Source organism: Macrotis lagotis, chromosome X, assembly GCF_037893015.1.
Source record: "Macrotis lagotis isolate mMagLag1 chromosome X, bilby.v1.9.chrom.fasta, whole genome shotgun sequence".
In the NCBI taxonomy this organism is placed as follows: Eukaryota; Metazoa; Chordata; class Mammalia; order Peramelemorphia; family Peramelidae; genus Macrotis; species Macrotis lagotis.
The window spans coordinates 125540394-125559642 of NC_133666.1; the positions used below are offsets into that span (position 1 = coordinate 125540394).

At 37.8% G+C, this 19249-nt stretch overlaps 1 protein-coding gene and 1 long non-coding RNA gene across 5 annotated transcripts in view; one reads left to right on the top strand and one right to left on the bottom strand.

Moving 5' to 3' along the window:
* Positions 1-12608, bottom strand: part of LOC141500028 (uncharacterized) — a 54601-nt gene extending 41993 nt beyond the window's left edge. The window contains exon 1 of the long non-coding RNA XR_012471825.1: positions 12435-12608. This is a non-coding gene — a long non-coding RNA (uncharacterized LOC141500028). The remainder of the gene's footprint in view (positions 1-12434) is intronic.
* METTL9 (methyltransferase 9, His-X-His N1(pi)-histidine) overlaps positions 1219-19249 on the top strand; it is a 66785-nt gene continuing 48754 nt past the window's right edge. For 2 of the 4 annotated variants that reach the window (XM_074202886.1, XM_074202887.1), the window contains exon 1: positions 11838-12100. In XM_074202886.1, coding sequence (XP_074058987.1) covers positions 11921-12100 — 180 coding nt within the window. In that variant the 5' untranslated portion in view covers positions 11838-11920. Of the gene's footprint in view, positions 1323-11837; positions 12101-12727; positions 12838-19249 lie in introns of those variants that run through there. The other 2 variants (XM_074202888.1, XM_074202889.1) reach the window with 2 other exon arrangements.

Genomic DNA, 19249 nt, shown 5'->3' on the forward strand with positions numbered 1-19249 from the left:
CAACAAGTGGACATACAACCAAAGGAAATGATTGTATTTTTTTGACATTGTCACAATAAGCAAAAAAAATTGTGACATTGTCACAATAAGCAAGCACTTCAGAAGGAAGTTGCAGCTAAATAGCTTGCAATTTCTCATTGGAGAGGCAAGTAAAGAATTGGGAAGAATTCCTTTTACCATATGTCCAAATTTAATTTCATAGAATACTTGATTATCTTGTAGCGCTCACAAAGCCATTTAAATTTTTTCACAGCTAACTACTTTTAAAATTTGAGCTTTTATGTGATTTAATTCAGTTAATGAGGTTTTATTTTCTCTCCCAATTTAAAAGAAAAAAAAAGAAAAGTGATATACATAGTCAAGTAAAAAAATTCCTGAGTCAGGCTGGTTTACCACAACAGTAGATCTTACCAGAACACACCTGATTGAAATAACTGGACTTACTATTATTGAATCTTAAAAAAGCCAACCAAACAAAAACAAAACAAACAGCTACTGGGTTTGGTTGTAACCAGAACTGATGTTCTGGGACCGAGGAATACTGCTTGAGTTTACCTGCCCATAAGTGATTATTGATTGCCAGTTGATAGTGGGGCCACTTTTCTTCCTGCCAGTCTCATCAATGAAATAACCTATGCCTGATCAGGTTGGTCTGGTACTCCAGTACTGGTATTCTAAGGGTGATTCAAGGATGTTAATTTGGCAATTAACAAAGGAGCTTTACTTAGACATAACATGGAAATGATATTCAAGGATACAGCCTTGATTCAGTTGAGCACAACTTTCTTGCCTGTGTTGTCAAGGGTGGGCCAAGGTCAGAAGCATTTGGGAGTAATTGGAGTTCCTCATGCTTTTGACTCTTTTTGTATTCAGACGCCTAGGAAGCTACATCAGTGGTTGGAGTTGCAGTCCTTGGAACCAATCATCTTTTCAGGACAATTTCAGTGACTTTTAAGGAAAAGCTAGCCTAAATTGCAAAAGAGTATAAATTTAGGAATAGTTATCCCAGTCTATGTGGCAGGAACCTTAGCATAATAAAATGACCTGATTATCCTTGAGTTTTTATGTATTTTTCATCTTTTTTGCCTTCCATTACTGTGAATAATGGAGATTTGATTGTACAGTAGCAGCACTTCTAATCTTTGAGGTCAGGGGGCAGTCCTAGAGATCTCTCTAAACAGTTGCTCAGGGTTATTTATTCTTCCTAGCTTACTTCCTCATCATTCGTGATTGAGAAGACTCAGAGGAGAGGTAGCAAGGCGTTGTTGATGGAGCAAGAAACTGAAAATAGGTCCATCAGATTCTCCAGGCTCGTTACAAAGGTCTGCAAATCATTTCCTTTTGCTGTGCTTTGGTTTCTTCCTTTCTTTATATTTGCAAATAATATACATGAAGTATTTTTTTAATATTTTTATGGAATATTTCTAAACATTTGGATGGTCTGGGTGACCCAGTTTTAATTCAGTGCTCTTGTCACAATGCTCTTGTTGGTCAGTTGGTTCAAGTTCTCAAGGTACAGAAACATGGTATGAAGGGCAGCTAGGTGGTACAGAGGATAAAGCACCGGCTTGGGAGTTCAAATTTCGCCCCAGAACCTTAACATTTACTTAGTTCTGTGACCTTGGGCAAGTTATTTAACCCCAGTGCCTTGCAAAAAGAAAAAAAAAAAGAAAAAGAGAAAGAAAAAAAAATATGGTATGGATTCTCTGATCATCTGGGACATTTTACTGGAATGTAGTATTGTTTTGCAGTTTGGCAGGATTCCTCTAGAATGAGGGAGGAGAAAAGAGGAAAGGAAAGGCTTATTTGTCTTCAGGAACTAGTTTTTATCCAATCTTGCTAATTTCTCTCATTTTGAAAAGAGGATGACCTTTTGGCATAGTGTTACTTACAGGAGACAGATTGACACAGTAAATAAACTTAATTTGTACTTGGTGCTTTAATTCTATCTAGATAATTATAAAAAAAAATTAAGGAATAGGATCTAACTATTGATTTGGTGAAGAGACAGTGATAGTAATATTCTCCACAGGGAAAAAAAGTAGTAGTTTCCTAGGATAGACTATTATGACATTAATTAGGTAATCAGATATTCCTTGCACAATGCAAAACCATTATGAAAGAGGACAGAGCAGAGGGCAGCTAGGTGGCACAGTGAATAGGTCCTGCAGTCAGAAGGACCTTAATTCAAATCTTGCTCAGACATTTTCTAGCTGGACAAGTCCTAAACCCTGCTTGTCTCCAAAATAAAAAAAAAAAAATTGGGACAGATTTAAGAGATTAAATAAAATCTTTATCAATAAGACAAATTTGGTTATCATAATAGAAGTACTTCCTTGCATATCACTTCCTCTATTACAAATAGGTAAAATTAAAAGGAGTATTCCAGGTTTTAAAAATATTTTATCATTTTTTTCTGTTATCAAGCAAATGTTTTTCTTTCTTCCCCCATCTCTCCTAGCCACTTAAAAGAAAAAAGGCAGAAATATAGAAGCTTTATATCATAAAGAAATAATTAAAGAAAACAAATTCCCACGTTGGCCACTTGTGAAAATGTTTCTTTTTCTGGGGGGCAGCTAGGTGGCACAGTGGGTAGAGCACCGACCCTGGAGTCAGGAGTACCTGAGTTCAAATCTGGCCTCAGACACTTAATAGTTACCTAGCTGTGTAGTCTTGGGCAAGCCACTTAACCCCACTGCCTTGCAAGAACTAAAAAGAAAAGTGTTTCTTTTTCTGCGTATCAGTCCAATATTTTTCTGTCATGAGGTGAATATCATCCTTCTTAATCAATCATATGGAATAACAGTTGAAAATTTATTTGTAAAAAGTTCTTCAGCCAATCATTCAACTTTAAAATATTGATATTATAGTTTCAATTATTCTTCTAGTTCTGTTCACTTTCCCCCAAATCAATTTACACAATTCTTCCTACATCTCTCTGAAACCATCTCCTTCTTCATTTCTTACAGCACAATAGTATCAATATTACAATGGTAAACTATAATTTGTTCAGTCTTTCCACAAATGATAGGCACTTCCTTAGTTTCTAGTTTTTTTTGCCACAACCAAAAAATGGTTACAAATATTTTTGTACATATAGGATCTATTCTTTCTTTCATAGGTCTAGAGGTAGTATTACTGGGTTAAAGGATATGTAACATTTAGCAAATTTTTGTATAAAATTCCAAATTATTTTCCAGAATGGTTCCAGAATAACTCCCAAAACAACATATCAGCTTACCTGTTTTCTTACATTTTCTCCAAATTTATCATCTTTTTTTTTTTGTCAACTTTGCCAATCCAGTGGGTATGAATGGAACCTCAGAGTAATTTTTCATTTATTAGTTATTTGAAGCATTCTTTTTTTTAATTAGGGTATAGAGAGCTTGGATTTCTTCTCTTGAGAACTGTCTATTGATATCCTTGGACCCTTTGGATTAGTTCTTTACATATCCTGGAAATTTGACCATTTCTAGGGAAACTTGATGCAAAGATTTTTCCTCCCAGTTAACTATTTCCCTTCTGATCTTAATTGTACTGTATTCTTTGTAGAAAAACTTATAAATTTTATGTAATCAAAATTATTTTATTTTCTATTATACTTTCTGTTCCTTGTTTGGTGATGAACTCTTTCCTTACCCTTACATCTGAAAAAATAATTTCTTCCTTGTTTCTCTAATTTTTGTATGATAAAACCTTTCAAATTAGGGGCATGTATTCACTTGAAATTTGTCTTGGTATAAGGTGGTATAACATATAAGGTATAAGGTATACTGTATGCTAGTTCCCTTTCCTTCCCACTTTTTTTCCTTTGAGATTTTTGGATTTTGTTATTGAATTTCATTATTTCTTTTTCTAGTTCTATAAAGCAATCATTTGGTGGTTTGGTATAGCACTGAATAAATTAATTTAGGTAGTATTGTTATTTTTATTATACTGACTCAGCTTATCAATGAGCAATTAATATTTCTCCAGTTATTTAAGTCTGCTTTATTCATATAAAGACTGTTTTGAAGTTGTATTCCTATGTGTGTGTTAGTAAATAACTCAAGTATTTTATACATTTTGCAGTTATTTTCCTTTTATTTCTACCTACTGAGTTTCATTGGTATTATACAGAGAAATTGATGACTTATATCATTGTTTTTATACTTCTGCAATTTTGCTAAAGTTGTTTCAATTACGTTTTTAGTTAACTCATTAGGATATTCTAACTACATCATCACATTGATCTGTGAAGTGACAATTTTGCTTTTTCTTTATCTAATATTTCCAGCATTATGCCAAATAGAATTAGTGAAAATGGACTTACTGGCTTTACTGCTGATCTTATTAGAAAAGACTCTAGTTTATTACATGTAATTCTGTCTCTTGGTTTTAGATATATATTATTTACCATGTTTAAGATCTATTTAATCTTATATTTCCTTGGGCACCAGGGCACTTGTTTTTAACAAAAATAGGTGTTTCATTTAGTCAAAAGTTGGTTGGGTTTTTTTTTTGAGAAAATGATTTTTTTGTTGATTTTGTTATTAATATGATCAAATACTGTTTATAGTTTTACTATGTTATACCAGCCCTCAATTCTTGGTATAATTCAACTTGTTCAAAGCGAGTGATCTTTGTGATATGTTGCTGTGGCTTCTTTGCTAATTAAAAAAAAAATTTTAGCACCAATATTTTAAAAGATATTTATAGTTTTCTTTCCTCTGCTTTGACTCTGCATGGATTAAGTATCAAGATCATATTTATCATCATAGAAGAAATTTGTTGAGATACTTTTGTTTTTTTTACAATTTGTGTAATATTGGACTTAATTGGTTTTTGAATGTTTGAAGGAATTCATTTGTCAATCTATCTGATCCAGAGTTGTTTTTACCACCTTGGGAGTTGATTTATGGCCTGATAATTTTTTTTGTTATATAACATTTTAATATATCTTCTTTTCCCCTAATTACATATTAAAACAAAATGTTAAAACATTTTTAAAAAGTTTTGAGTTCCAAATTCTATCCCTATTTCCCTTCCCCTCCTTCCTGAGATGAGATGATTTTATTTTTTCTAAGTATTCATCTATTTCATTTATTGTCAGTTTTATTGACATATAGTTGGCTTCTAATAATGTCCTTCATTTCTTCTTCATTTGTTGGGAATAATCTTTTTTCATTTAAATACTAATAATTTTGACTCCCTTTATTCTTATTAATCAAGTTAGCTGATGGTTTAACTATTTTGTTGCTCTCCCAACAAAGTGAAAAAAATCTTCATTTTATTTATTCATTTAGTGATTTTTTTTTTACTTTTTGTTTTGTTAATTTATTCCTTGATTTTCAATATTTTTATTTGAGTGTTTTGGGCAGCTATGTGGGAAAGCAGACAGAACATCAGCACTGGAATCAGGAAGACCTGAATTCAAATCTTACTTCAGATATGTGACCCTAGTTGTGTGAGCCTGGCCAAGTCACTTGCTTCATAAAAAAAAAGAATTATATTTTAGTGTTTAATTTTTAAAAATTTATTTTAAAAATTCCTTATTCTCTAAACCAATAATTTTTTTTCTAGTTGTGTATTCAAGTCATTCATCTGCTCCTTTGAAAGGGGGGGAGGTGGGGCAGCTAGGTGTCACAGTGGATAGAGCACCGGCCCTGGAGTCAGGAGTCCCTGAGTTCAAAACTGGCCTCAGACAATAATTACCTAGCTGTGTGGCCTTGGGTAAGTCACTTAACCCCATTAGCCTTGCAAAAAAAAACCTCCTAAAAAAAAAAGAAAGGAGGGGAGGCAATCAGGATTAAGTGACTTGTCCATAGTTCCACAGAGGGTAAATGTCTGAGGTCAAATTTGAATTCATGGCCTCTTGACTTCAAGGTTCAGTGCCCAACCTACTGCTATAGCTAGCTATCTTCTTTTGTTGATGATGGTACTAGAAGATATACATTTTCCTCTAAGACACTTTGAGTGTATTCCAAAATTTGTGCTGTATCTTCTCATTGTTGCCCGTCATCTTTTATTGAACTATCTATTGTTTCTGTGTTTTGTTCTTTGATCTACATCTTTTTTTTTTAAACAAGGCAATGGGGTTAAGTGGCTTGCCCAAGGTCACACAGCTAGGTAATTATTAAGTGTCTGAGGTCGGATTTGAACCCAGGTACTCCTGACTCCAGGGCTGGTGCTTTATCCACTACGCCACCTAGCTGCCCCAGCAAAAAGGTTTGAACTCTAGTCCTCCTGACTCAAGGACTGGCACTTATCCACTGTGCCACCTTGCTGCCCCGATTTATCTATTCTTTAGAATTATTTAGTCTCCAGTTAATTTTTAATACGTTATTTTTTTTTAACAAGGCAATGGGAGTAACTTGCCCAAGATCACATAGCTAAGTAATTATTAAGTGTCTGAGGCTGGGTTTGAGCTCATGTCCTCCAGGGCTGATCCTCTGTCCACTGCATCACCTAGCTACTTCTTTTTAAAATTTTATTGACCCTTTATTGAATTCAAGTTTTATTGCAATTTATAAAATCCTTTGTATCATTAAAGGATGAACTTAACATTATTGCTTTCTGCATTTTTGTTTAGTTTTTATGTTTTAATACATTTTAGATTTTTATAAAAGTGTCATGAAAAGCTAAGGAAATATTTGGACTTCATTCTATTCTTATTCCATTATCACCAGATATTTATCATATCTAACTTTTCTATTTTTTGCTATTTTGGGGGATAGATTTGTATAACTCTAGGGATGTGCACATTGAGGATCTCACTATCAAATTTTACTAACTTTTCCTGCATTTATTTAGATGTTATTAAATTTAATATCTGTATTTTTTATTTTAATTTAATTTAATTTATTTATTTTTGCAAGGCAGTGGGGTTAAGTGGCTTGCCCAGTGGCTACACAGCTAGGTGTCTGAGGCCGGATTTGAACGCAGGTACTCCTGACTCCAGGGCTGGTGCTCTATCCACTGCATCACCTAGTTGCCCTTAATATCTGTATTTTAAAGTTGAATTCCAGCAAAATGTTATTTTCTTGTTTATGTCTTCTAAAAAGTTATTTTTGTTGCTGACTTATCTAAATATAATTGTCATTCTTTCTTTTTTCAGTTTAGTTTCAGCAAAATTGATTTTACTGCAGTCTCTTAATTCTTTTAAACCCTTAAGCTTCAAGTATATCTCTTATAAACAACAATGTCATTTTTTGCTTTTTAAACCATTATTGCTCCACTTCTATTTTGTGGGTGAGTTCATCTCTCAATTCACAGCTATGATAGTTAATTGTGCATTTCCTTATTCTCTAAAACTTTTCCCTTTCTTTGTTCCCTATCCCCTCTTTATTATAGGTTTTTACCCTCTGTTTCAACTCTCTTCATTATCCCCTCTCCAAGTTTAGATTTGTTTTGCTAAGGATTAATCATGATTCTGATTAAGCCTATGACTATGCTCCTTCTTATGTCCCCATTTTCCTCTTCTCCTGTTATCTTCCATATCTATGCTGAGCTGAATGTTATTTCTCTACTAAATCTTTTATGTGGATGTATATTTGTTTTTGTGTGTGTGTGTGTGTGTGTGTGTGTGTGTGTGTGTGTGTGTGTGTGTGTGTGTGTGTTCTACTCTTTTTAACCAGTTCTAATGAAAATGAATTTCAAATGACATATTTTCCTTATACCTCTTCCACATTTGTATAAACTTTTACTGAACATTTCAGTTATATAAGTGTCTCCAAGCTTGTCCCTTTCTCCCTCCCAATGCATTCTTCCCTACTTCTCTTCTTTCAAAATTGTCAAAATATAAACTACTTCTAGATACTTTCATTTGATTCTATCACACCTCCAATTAGAATAAAAGGGTTTATCCATATAAATTCCCTTACAATTATCTATTTGTGTTAACCTTTTATGTTTCTCTTGACTACTGTATTAGTGTTTCAAAGTTCCTATTCTGTTAAGGTTTCTTCAGAAATTCTTGGAGGACTTCTTTTCCTTTGAAGATCCACTTTTTTCCCTTTGGAGCATTTTTCTTGGTAAATTCTTCTATAGGTTTTATTTTTTTGCTTTTTGGAATGTTGCATTCCATATTCTATCCTTCTTTAAAAATGGTAGCTTCCAAATCTCATTTGATCCTGAATATGGTACTTGACTTCTTTTGGGCTGCTTGCATTTCTTTTTTTCTTTGACCTGAAAGCACTGGATTTGGACAGTTATAGTGGGAGTCTCATCTTGCAAATGATAAATGGATTCTTTCTATTTTCATTTTGCCTTATTCTGTTTGGTCAGTTTTCTTTTATATGTTCTTGAGACATATGTATTTTTGGTGATAGCTTTCAGGTAGTCTCTTGATTCATAAATTATCTTTCCTTGATTTGTTTGTCAAATCAATTGTTTTTAAAATGAGAGAACTCATTTTCTCCAATTTTTTCAATCTTTTCAACATTTTTTATTGTTTCCTAGAGTCATTAATTTCTGATACATTCCAATTTTTAGGGCAGTCTGGTATTCGAGCAAGGTTTTATACTTCTTATGTTATGCTGCAATTGTTTTTCAAAATCTTCCATAGCTCTTATTTCTTTTCCAACTTTTTTCTCTATTGCATTCAACTAATTTATACTATTTTAATACTTTTGAATTGTTTCTTCTAAGAATACCAATTGATCTTATGGGCAACCTGAATTTTTCATTGTGGCTTTATTTATATATGTTTTTGAGTTATTGTTTCTTCAGGGTTTGTGTCTCAGACATCTTGGTCATCATAATTGTTCTTTCCTTTTTTTTTGGTTATTCATTTTTCAGTACAAATGTGTTTTTTGGCAGTCCAACCATCCTTGTTAAGACCCTTTTCTTTATCTCAGGGGTCTTTCCTTTACTGCCTGGTTTTCTTGGTCTTTGCCTGGCCTCCCCTTTCTTCTAAATTTGGACCCATCCTTCACTCTGGCCTTTCCTTTATCTCAGAAACTGAGGTTTCACTTTCCTCTGGTATTTAGCTTTATTTCATGGAGAGGGATTTTTCTTTAATCCCTCTCTCCTTTCTGAAGATTGAAGGTACAAGCTTTCCTCTAATCAATGGTTGAATATGATGTCTTCCCTCTTATTAAGGCCCTTTTCTTCCTCAATCAGCTAAGGCTCCCCCTTTCTTTTCTCTAAGCAACCAGTGCTGTGACTTTTTTCTTTCTGCTGATGTGTTGAAACCTTTTAAAAATATATATATTCTCTTTTATTTTTTATTTAAGGCAATGGAGTTAAGTGACTTGCCCAAGGTCACACACATTACTTTTGTTTCCTCCACCATCTTGGCCTTCTATTACATTTATTTAGGTTTTTGCAAGGCAAATGGGGTTAAGTGGCTTGCCCAAGGCCACACAGCTAGGTAATTATTAAGTGTCTGAGACCGGATTTGAACCCAGGTACTCCTGACTCCGGGGCTGGTGCTTTATCCACTGAGCCACCCAGCCGCCCCTTATATTTATTTTTAATTAAAATTAAATGTTTTTTTAATTCAAACTAAATATTTAGGGTAGCTAGAGGTATTCAAGTGGACAGAGTACCAGACCTGAAGTGCATCCGAATTAAAATATAGCCTCAGACACTTACTAGCTGTGTGACCCTGGGCAAATCTGTAAAATGGGAAGATTCTGGAAAAGGAAATAGCAAACCACTCCAGTATCTTTGCCCTGAAAATGTTGTGGAGGTAACAGAGTTGGACACTATTGAATAACATGAAAATATTAAGTAGGAAAATGTCTTTAAAAACGTGGATATTCTTATTAAAGTGTCATAGCCCAGTAAATTGGGGTACCTCTCCTGACATGAGGTAATGGAATCAAGGGGTAAAATGAGAAATCTTTTTGGATATGGCCTTTGTAAGAATTTGTTTTGCTTAAGTGTATTTTTTACAAGGACTTAAGTTTTTCTTTTTCTTTTTTCTCCCAATGGAGTGGGTAATATGGAAGGAAATGAAAAGAAACTTTTATTTAAAAAAATAGTTTTTAAAAAGTTGTAGAGATGCTCTTTTGCTGGGAGAACTTTCTACTAGTGTTTTAATGTTATTGTCTTCTGAGACATCTCCCATATACCTCCCTCTCCCATCATCAGACAAAGAGCTCCTTAACGGGCAGGGACTTTTAAAAATGGTTTTGTTTTGCCATTGCACAGTTGACTGAAGCATTTTCGGTTCAGTTGTGTTTTAGTCTGTTTGATCTTCATGACCCTATATTTGGGTTTTTCTTGGCAAAGATACAGAAGTGGTTTGCCATTTCCTTCTCCAGCTCATCTTACATGTGAGAAAACTTCGATAAACAGGGTTAAATAATTTGTGAAGGGTGGCCCAGCTAAAAGTGTCAAGTCAGATTTGAACTTAAGTAACTGCTGTTAAATATCACATACCTGCTCAACTCTTAGTGATGCCTGGGAAGATGAAGAGGGTTTGAATATATCAGAAAGAATTTGAGTGGAGATGTAAATTGACTTGGAAGTAGAGAATTAAGGTTGTAACAATAATTGTGATCTTGGGTGGGGTGGGGACCCTCCCCATTCTTAATTTAAGTACCACTGATTGTTTGATGTAAAATGCATAACCTGATCTCCTTAGGCTTTACCCTCCATCTAATTCCTGGTCTAGTAAGTTCACCTTTTGCCTCTGGATGAGAGGCAAGACTTAAAACCTTGGGGTCGGGCAGAAGCTCCAGGAGCCTCTGTCTCCTCGGACCAGGCCCAGGCAACAGCACTGCTCGGCCCTTCTGTGTCTCTGTCTCTCCCCAGCCCTTCTCCTCACAGGCAGAACCGAACCCACGTCAGCTGCTGCATGAGTAGGTGCTTAAAGCTGGGTGGACCTGACTTTAGAAACTCAAACACCTTTTGATCCATTAGGGAAATTAGTATTATTACTTGTTAAACAGATGGAGAGGAATAGGGATAAATACACAGGGCCATTTCACACACAAGCCTATGCGGCCGCAACGTCTGGTTTCCTGTCTTTATCTTGAAGTGGAGGTCCGAGGTTTAGCAGCCCGGAGGGTGGGGGGCGAGGGGCGCTGATTTGCACAAAGGCAAGGCTTGGCCGCTGCGGCTTTCAAGTCTCGGGCAGAGGCAGGTGAGGGCATTCTCGACGTCCGTCCCATGCCAACTCTAGACCCCCTGCCATCCTCGTGGAACTTGGGGGGGTGAAAGCTTTGGTTTGCTTGGCCCCTGGCCTGCAAGGCCAGAAGCAGGCGACGCCCCCAAGGGCAGACCATCTGGAAAAGGGCAAAGTGGAAAGGCCAGCGCCCAAAGCCCGGGCCGGACCGGTTTCTGGGGGTTCGGGAGCCGGGCCAGGGGCCCGCTGTGGCCCGGCCCGGCCCGCCGCCGCCTCCTCCGCCCCGCACAATGGGCCCAAGCGGGGTCCCGCCGGGCCAGCGAGCGTGCACGAGCCCGTGAGCGAGGATGGGCTGAGGTGGCGCTCCCGGGGCGCGCGCGCGCTGCGTCCGGCGCTGCGTCCGCCGCCGCGTCCGCCGCCGCTACGTCCGCCGCCGCGTCCGCCCGCCTAAGCGCCCGAGGCGGAACGCGTCCGAGCGGCCGCCGCCGAGCGCCCGGCGCGTGCTTCGCCAAATACGCTCCGGGCGGAAACCGCCCGCGCCGGAAACGACGTTCCGCCCGAGGGAAGGAAGAGGTGCGGGGGGGGGGGGGACGGAGGGGAGGGCCAAGAGAGGGAGGGGGAGGCGGGCTGGCGCGCTCGCCGGCCGCCTCTCCCCACCCCCCACCAGAGCCGCGGAGGGGCTGCACGGCGAAGTTGGGCGCGATGGAGAGAGTCGCCGCGGCGGGCGGCGGCGGCGGCGGCCACGGCGGGGGCAGCGGCGGCGGCGGCGGCGCCTCCTTCTCTTCCTCGCCTCCTCCTCCTCCTCCTCCTCCTCGGCGGGGCTGAGCCGCGGAGACACCCCGACCCGCCGGGCCGCGGCCCCCCATGAGACTGTTCCTGGGCCGGCTGGGCTTGGCGCTGCTGGCGCTGTGGCTGGCGAGGAGGATGTGGCCGGGCAGCGGCCGGTCCCTGCGGAGCCCCCTCGCCCGCTCCCTCTACGTGAGCATGCTGAGCGGCGGCCCCGGGGAGCCGGCCGCCTCGGCCAGCGGCAAGGACAACCACCAGGTGCGGCGGGCGGCCGGGCGGGCGGGCGGGCGGGCTATTGTGAGGCCGGCGGCCCCGCCCTCGGCCCCTCTCCCCCTCCCCAAAAGTTTGGGAGCGGACGCGGGACCCCCGGGCGCCCCTCCCCCAACTCTGCCCCGGGCCCGGGGGCCTTCCTTCGGTTAAGGAAGAAAAGTGGCTGCTTCTCCCACTGGAGACATTGGCCGTGTTTGGAGGAAGAAAAATGGCCTTTTCTTCTCGTCTCTTCCCCCCCTCCTCCCCTTTTCCTTTCCTGGGCTTTCCTCACTCCCCCCCCACACCCTCCAGACTAACAAATGCCCCCCCCCCGTGCCCTAACCTTGGTTTCCAGGGCCGGGAAGCGGGGCTAGGTGGCATTGTTCTGCCCTGGGCGACTTGGTTGTTAGGGCTTTGCCACCTCTTCACTTCAGGGGAGCCGAGCCGAGCCTCCCGCCTCCCGCCTCCCGCCTCCCGCACTGCGCTCAGGTGGCAGCGCTGCAGGTGAAGGGCCGGCGGGGCCGAAAGGAACGCACCTGGCGCGGGACACTGACATCCTAGGACGCAGAAAACAAAACCCGAACTTCTCCGGCCTTTGCTTGTTCATGCAGTATGCTTCTTAGAGAATGACTCCTGAGAAGCTGAAAACGTAAAACGTTTAAAGAAATTTCAAAGGTGTATGGTATAAGCCTCAGAAGGCAACAGTTACTCCCCGATGGACACTTTGATATCCTATACGTTCTAAAGTACGTGTAAAGGGGACGGTAGTACCACTCAGTCATCTTCTCTGGAAAAATGAGAACTCATTTAAACTTTATTATACCTATTTGCCAGAGTCACTGTGAGAAGCAGAAAGGTGAAGTTATTTCAATAAGAACTCTTAAAAAAATCTTTTATCAAGTGCATTTTTCGGATTTTGTGGTATTTAGTAGATCTAGTATTATCACTTACTGGTGTCCTTTCACTGAACTAAATCTGATTTAATTCTCTCTAAATAAATAGTATTCGGGGCAGTAGTAAAATGGTGGACATTGAGTATTGAAAGTCAGCTGAAATTTTTGAGATTTGCCTGGATAATGGTTAGAAGTTAAAAATCACTCCCATTTTCAAAAGAATTGTAGACTCTTAGCACCCTTCCAGAGAGGTTGCTGATACTTATTAGGTGGCTACCTTTTTATCTTTTAAAAAGTTTTTAAATTACCGGTATAATAAGACCTGTCTCTTAGATCATAGTTTTATGTTCTAATTTTTTATATTGTCCTTCCTTGTCACCCCAGGGAAAGAGTGTAAATAATTAATTCTTCTTATTATTTTCAAATTTAAATACATGATTTATATTTATGTATTTAAGAATCTTCAGAAAAATTAGACTGTGGTCCCTAAATGGTGAAACAACTTTCTTCAGAAATATGTGGATCTTTGAATTCTTAGCATTTGATTTATAAGTGTTTATAATGATTATTACTTTTATTTTTATCTAAATTCTCAATTTCTTTTAAATTTTATATATCCCATGTTAGGTGCTACAGGGCAGAAAAATGTTGGAAGAGATCCTTCTTAAATTGCAAAAGCATAATAATCATTGTTAGTGACTGACTTTTCTAAAAAAAGGATGATCCACTGACTATATAAAAATTAAAACTATTAAGTACTGTATTGATAACTGCTCAAGAAATAAGGATAAACAGTAAAAGGTAGAGTGTTATGAAATAGAAATGACAGACATTTCCAAACTTATTAAAAAATGATAAAGCAATTCTTCTTTTATGGGGCATAGATGTATAACTTCAAAGCAAAACAAAAAACCAACCTGTCAGTAGATGCTTGTTCCGCAGTAAAGTGTTTTCAGAGCTGGAATATTACAGGAACAGTTGTTGCTCATTTCAGGTACTACACATTTAAATATGATTCTCAAGTTTAAAGTTATTTTCACTATAATTGCTCTTAAATTTTTACCGATTATTTCTCTACTGAGAAATGATATAGTGCCATCTGATTGTTCAGGGAGAATATTGATTTAATATAATCTTGTGAGAGGGATAAACACATAAGCAATTCTAACTTTTAATGCTTTCAGGAATAAAAATTAAAATGAATCAGGGAAATGGCTGTGTAGAAACTGGATCAAAAATGAAGGGGAGAATCCTTTAAGAATTTCAGGGTACTGTTCACCTTTCATACTTAATGCTGAGACTTGCTTTTAGTTGATATTGATATATGACTCATTCTGCACATAATTTTGAAATGTTGCCTCATCAACTTTTGGATTCTGAGTATTCATGTTAGCTTTTTGCACATGTAATTACTGATTGTGAGGGGTTGTGTTTTTCCCCTTTTCACAAGTTAGTTTTCATGAAATTTTATACTTACCCCCAGTTCACAAAATTTCAAAGAAAGGGTTAATTATATCTATACATGATCTTTTTTTCCTGATTCTTTTAAGATTCATTGCCAAAGATATAAGAAAAATTTTATACAGGGTTTGTCATTAAAAAAATGGACTGCAGGTTCAAGATAAACTATAACACTTCTAAAACAATAACACTAAAACCAACCAAGTGTGCTGATATCAAAAACTGGAATCTTGAGGGTTTTTGTTTTTTACAAGGATAAATTTATAAAGAAAGGGTATCGAAGGTGTTCATAGTTGTCCCTTCCCCTGAGACTTTTGCTGCATAGGTGTTCTGCTCTGTTTATAAACTAACTTTTTCAGTCAGCAGCTCATTCTTAATTATAAGCTTCAGTTGTCTCTGAAACAGCAAACTGTGGGATATTAAATAGATTGAGCATGTCAATCTAGCCAGTTTAAACCCGAACAAACCCTTTGATATGGATCTTTTTGATGACTTGCCTGAGGAAGAGCTTAGTATTTAAAATTAATACAACTGTCTTGGAGCTTCTGGATTTTTAGAGCCAGTAAGCCTCAGGGACCTGGCTATTTTGTAATAGTCATTTAATGACATACTCTTTTGGAACAAAATTGTGACAGATCTGGGTTAAATCTTCTAACTTTACCCATTTCTTAAAGATGAGTATTTTCTTTAAGTATTTTTTTATTTAAATATTTAATTTGTTTTAAAATTACAATGGTAGTTTCTGCCAATCTTTTTTTTTGCAAGGCTTTGAGTTTTACAGTTTTTCCTCCCTCCCTCCCTTCCCTCCCCCCTCCCCCAACAAAAGGCTTTACATTTGCATCCATGATAAGCATTAGATTGAAATTGTATGTGTTGTGAGATAAGAATCTGATTCAAAAGGAAGAAAGAAAACATTAGAGATAGCAAAATTACATGATATCTGACAACTTTCATAAATTGAAGATAATAATCTTTGGTCTTTGTTTAAACTCCTCAGTTCTTCTCTGGATACAGGTGGTAATCAGGGACAATTTTAGGGGATCTGCAATGGACATTACCACCTGTAAATTAAAGGTAATAGTCCTTGGTCTTTATTCAAACTCCACGATTCTTTGGACACAGTGGCATTCTCCATCGCAGATATTCCAAAATTGTGCCTGATTGTTGCACTGATGAAATGAGCAAGTCCATTAAGGTTGATCATTACCCCCATGCTGCTGTTAAGGTGTACAGTGTTCTTCTGGTTCTGCTCATCTTGCTCAACATCAGTTCATGCAAATCCTTCAATGCTTCCCTGAATTCTCTGGTTTCTAATAGACCAATAGTGTTCCATGACATACATATACCACAGTTTGTTAAACCATTCCCCAATTGAAGGACATTCACTTAATTTCCAATTCTTTGAGACCACAAGCAGGGCTGCTATGAATATTTTTGTACAAGTGCACATCATTATTTTTTAAGATAGTATTTTTCGGGGGGGGGTGGAGGGAGGGAAGTAAGATTGGGAGAAAAATTGTAAAACTCAAAAATCTTTAAAAATTAAAAAAAAAGATAGTATTTTCCCATAATTTAAGCCCATACAATCTATAAATGAGTAGAGTATCATAGATTTAGAGCTGGAAATAGCTTAGATATTCAGGTCCAAGCCTCTCATTTTATAGATGAGGAAACTGATATTTTGAAAAGTTAACAATTTTCCTAAGGTTCATAGTTACTATTAAGTGACAGAGAGAGAGAATTTGAATATAAGTCCTGGGGCTCTAAATTTAGCATTTTTCCTGCTGTACCAGGCTGCATTTCAAGCATTTTCAAGAGTGAGAACATCTTGGTACTTGATGTACTGAAATTGCAGGATGCAAAAACATAACTAAGCTTTTTCACTTTCAATATTGGTCTTTTTACATTATTTAGCAAGCATTAATTGCCTATGTATTCTGAGCATTGGACATAAAAAAGACAAAAATATAGTAATGCCTGACCTTAAGAAGCTTATAATATATTAGGGGAAACAATTATGTGGATATAAAAATAAATATAAAATATATAGATGAAGTAAATACCTTGTAGCTTGGCCTGTGTGATTAGGAAAATTTGAATTCCTGTTCTAGTTGACTCTAACTGTGCCCCCGGGCAAGTAAGTCATTTAATTTAGGCAAGTTAACTTTGTAAAGTTGGAAAGTTTCTACCTACAGATTTAATATAAAAGAACAATAAAGGTATTTTTTTTTGGAGTGGGAAAGAGTTGGGAGATCTGAAAAGGCCTCATGTAAAGAATGCTAGAGAGATCCAGGTTGGAGTGGTAACTCTTTTCTGAATTGATAAGTCCAGAAGACAGTACTATTGCTTGCAGTAGTGTGGCTTAGATAATATGTATGGTATGTATGTTGGATCCAGATCTGGCTTATATAGCTAAAGCCAGACAAAGAACTAGGAAGGAAAAGTAAACTCTTTTGGACTTGATGGTTAAGGTATTGTTTCAAGTCAACAAACATTTGTTTAAGCTTGCTTACAACTGAGTCTTAAGCTCTAAAAAAAGACAATCTTTGACTTCTTGGAGCTTACTGTCTATGGAGGGGAGGACTACACTTCTAGGGAAGCATTCTGGGGGAAGGCTTTGGGAGGAATTTAGTGCTCCACCCTCCAGCCCTTCTATCTGAAGCAGCTAAAGGTTGAACTGGGAGGTTCTTTGAAGAGTTACCAAACCTGAGTATTTCTTCCAGAGGTGAGGGTTAAAAAGATTGGGGGTGGGGTGGGAGGGATACATTGGAGTGGAATAAAAGCTTCTAGGGCTGTTGATGAAGAATGGTGAAAAGGCAAAGCTACTCAATTTGGTGTTTTGCTTATGTTTTTGGGACATGGAGAATGAGTATATGAAAGAACAAAAATGAATTAATTGTGAGTTTAAGCCCAAAATAAGTAAAGAAAGCACCGGTTGCTCTTAGTGAGTTCAAGCCATAATATCACAGGTCTAGAGTATCAAAATTATTGGTAGATGATTGTTGAGCCACTGTCATTGATCTTTGAAATATTATAGACTGGAAAAGACTTAGAATCCTGCCTGGAACATAATAGCTGCTTAATAAATGCTTTTTTTTTTAATTAAAATTTTTTTGAATGTTATTTTTTCTATTTCAAATATAGTTTTCAACATTCATTTTTTAAAATAAACTTTTTAATTTCCAGTTTTCATCTCCTTCCCCCCATCAACATGATGGAGTAATCAGATAAAACTTATATATGTACAGTGACATTTAACATTTGACAAATGCTTTTTAACTAAATCCTGCAGGACTAGAGAAGGATAAAGGTCTTGGGTGGTTTTTTTTATTATATTTTAAGAATTTTTTCCCAATTGCACGTAAAGATAGTTTTCAACAATTTTTTGGTAAGATTTTGAGTTTCATATTTTTCTGCCTCCCTTCCTTTTCTCATCATGACAGCAAGTAATTTGATATGGGTTATATATTATTCACATGAAAGCGACTATACGGTAGTAAACTTGACTTTGATTCCACAAAGTGCTAAAACACATTAGAAAGATAGCTCCTGATCAGCTAATTCTCCCAGATGTTTAGCCTGGATTTAGCAGAAAGTTGATAATTGTCTTTGAAGGACTGTCATCTGGATGAAAGATTAGGTTAATTCTGCTTGGCCCCAGAGCAAATGGCTGAGAAGTTACAAAGAAGCAGATTTTTGCTTCATATGAGGAAGAGCTTCTAAATAAAAAGTGGAATGTCTCCTAGGAGGTGCTTTTCCTTCAGTAGAGGGAAGTTGCATGTGCAGCAGTGACTGCTTGTTGGGGATGAAGGTCAGATATAAGGATACTTTCAGCTCTGTGATTCTCTGAAAAAAGGTGTTAGATTTCTGAATTAGGATTATACTACTAACACTTGATAAAATAATTATGTTGTATAGTTTTTCCAATGCCATAATTTTCTAGAATTCCTAAATATGGTACATTGATCAGATCACAAGTAAAAAGATGAGAATGGTAGGAAACCCATGTATGTTTTTGAACCCACAGGTTTACAACTGACATTCCTTGAACTACCATTTTTGACATGGTATCTAGAGGTTCTAGTAGACTAGTGCTTCCCAACCATTGTCAATTTCTATGGAAATTTTACATAATAATTTCTGTATAATAGCTAATATTTGTGTATCATTTTAAGTTTAGCAAAGTGTCTTTAATTTATTAGGTCATTTGGTTTTTAAAACAAGCCTATAGTACATACAAATTTTTTTTGCATTGTTCAAATCAGAGGTAGTAAGGATATGAGGTAGAATTCAACCCCATGTCTTCCTGACTCCCAAGTCCAGTGCTTAACTCATAGCCTCTGCTTAGTTGCCTTCCTCATTTGAGCTATGTCTCCTACTAGAGCTCTGAGGCTTCTTAGCAGTTTCCTTTTGATTTTACTGTTCTAAATCTTTAGTGTGGACCTGATACAACCCATAGAAACCCAAGAGTGTCTGAAGTTCTTCGTTACAGCGTGTTGCATCTGTTTAGTGGCCCAGGGCAGCTTGTGGACACAATGGATAGAGCACTGTCCTTGGAGTAAGGAGGATAGAAGTTCGAATCCAGCCACTTAATAGCTATGTGACCTTGAATGAGGCACTTAACCCTGACTGCCTCACATCCAGGGCCATCTCCAGTTGTCCTGATTCATATCTCGCCACTGGACCCAGATGGAGCTGAAGGAAATCTAATTCATGTGCTTTTCATGGTATCACCTCCCTGCTGTCATGGTCTTCCTCGAGAATGAAGGACAAACAACCCCTGCCTACACACTGTCATGAGGCC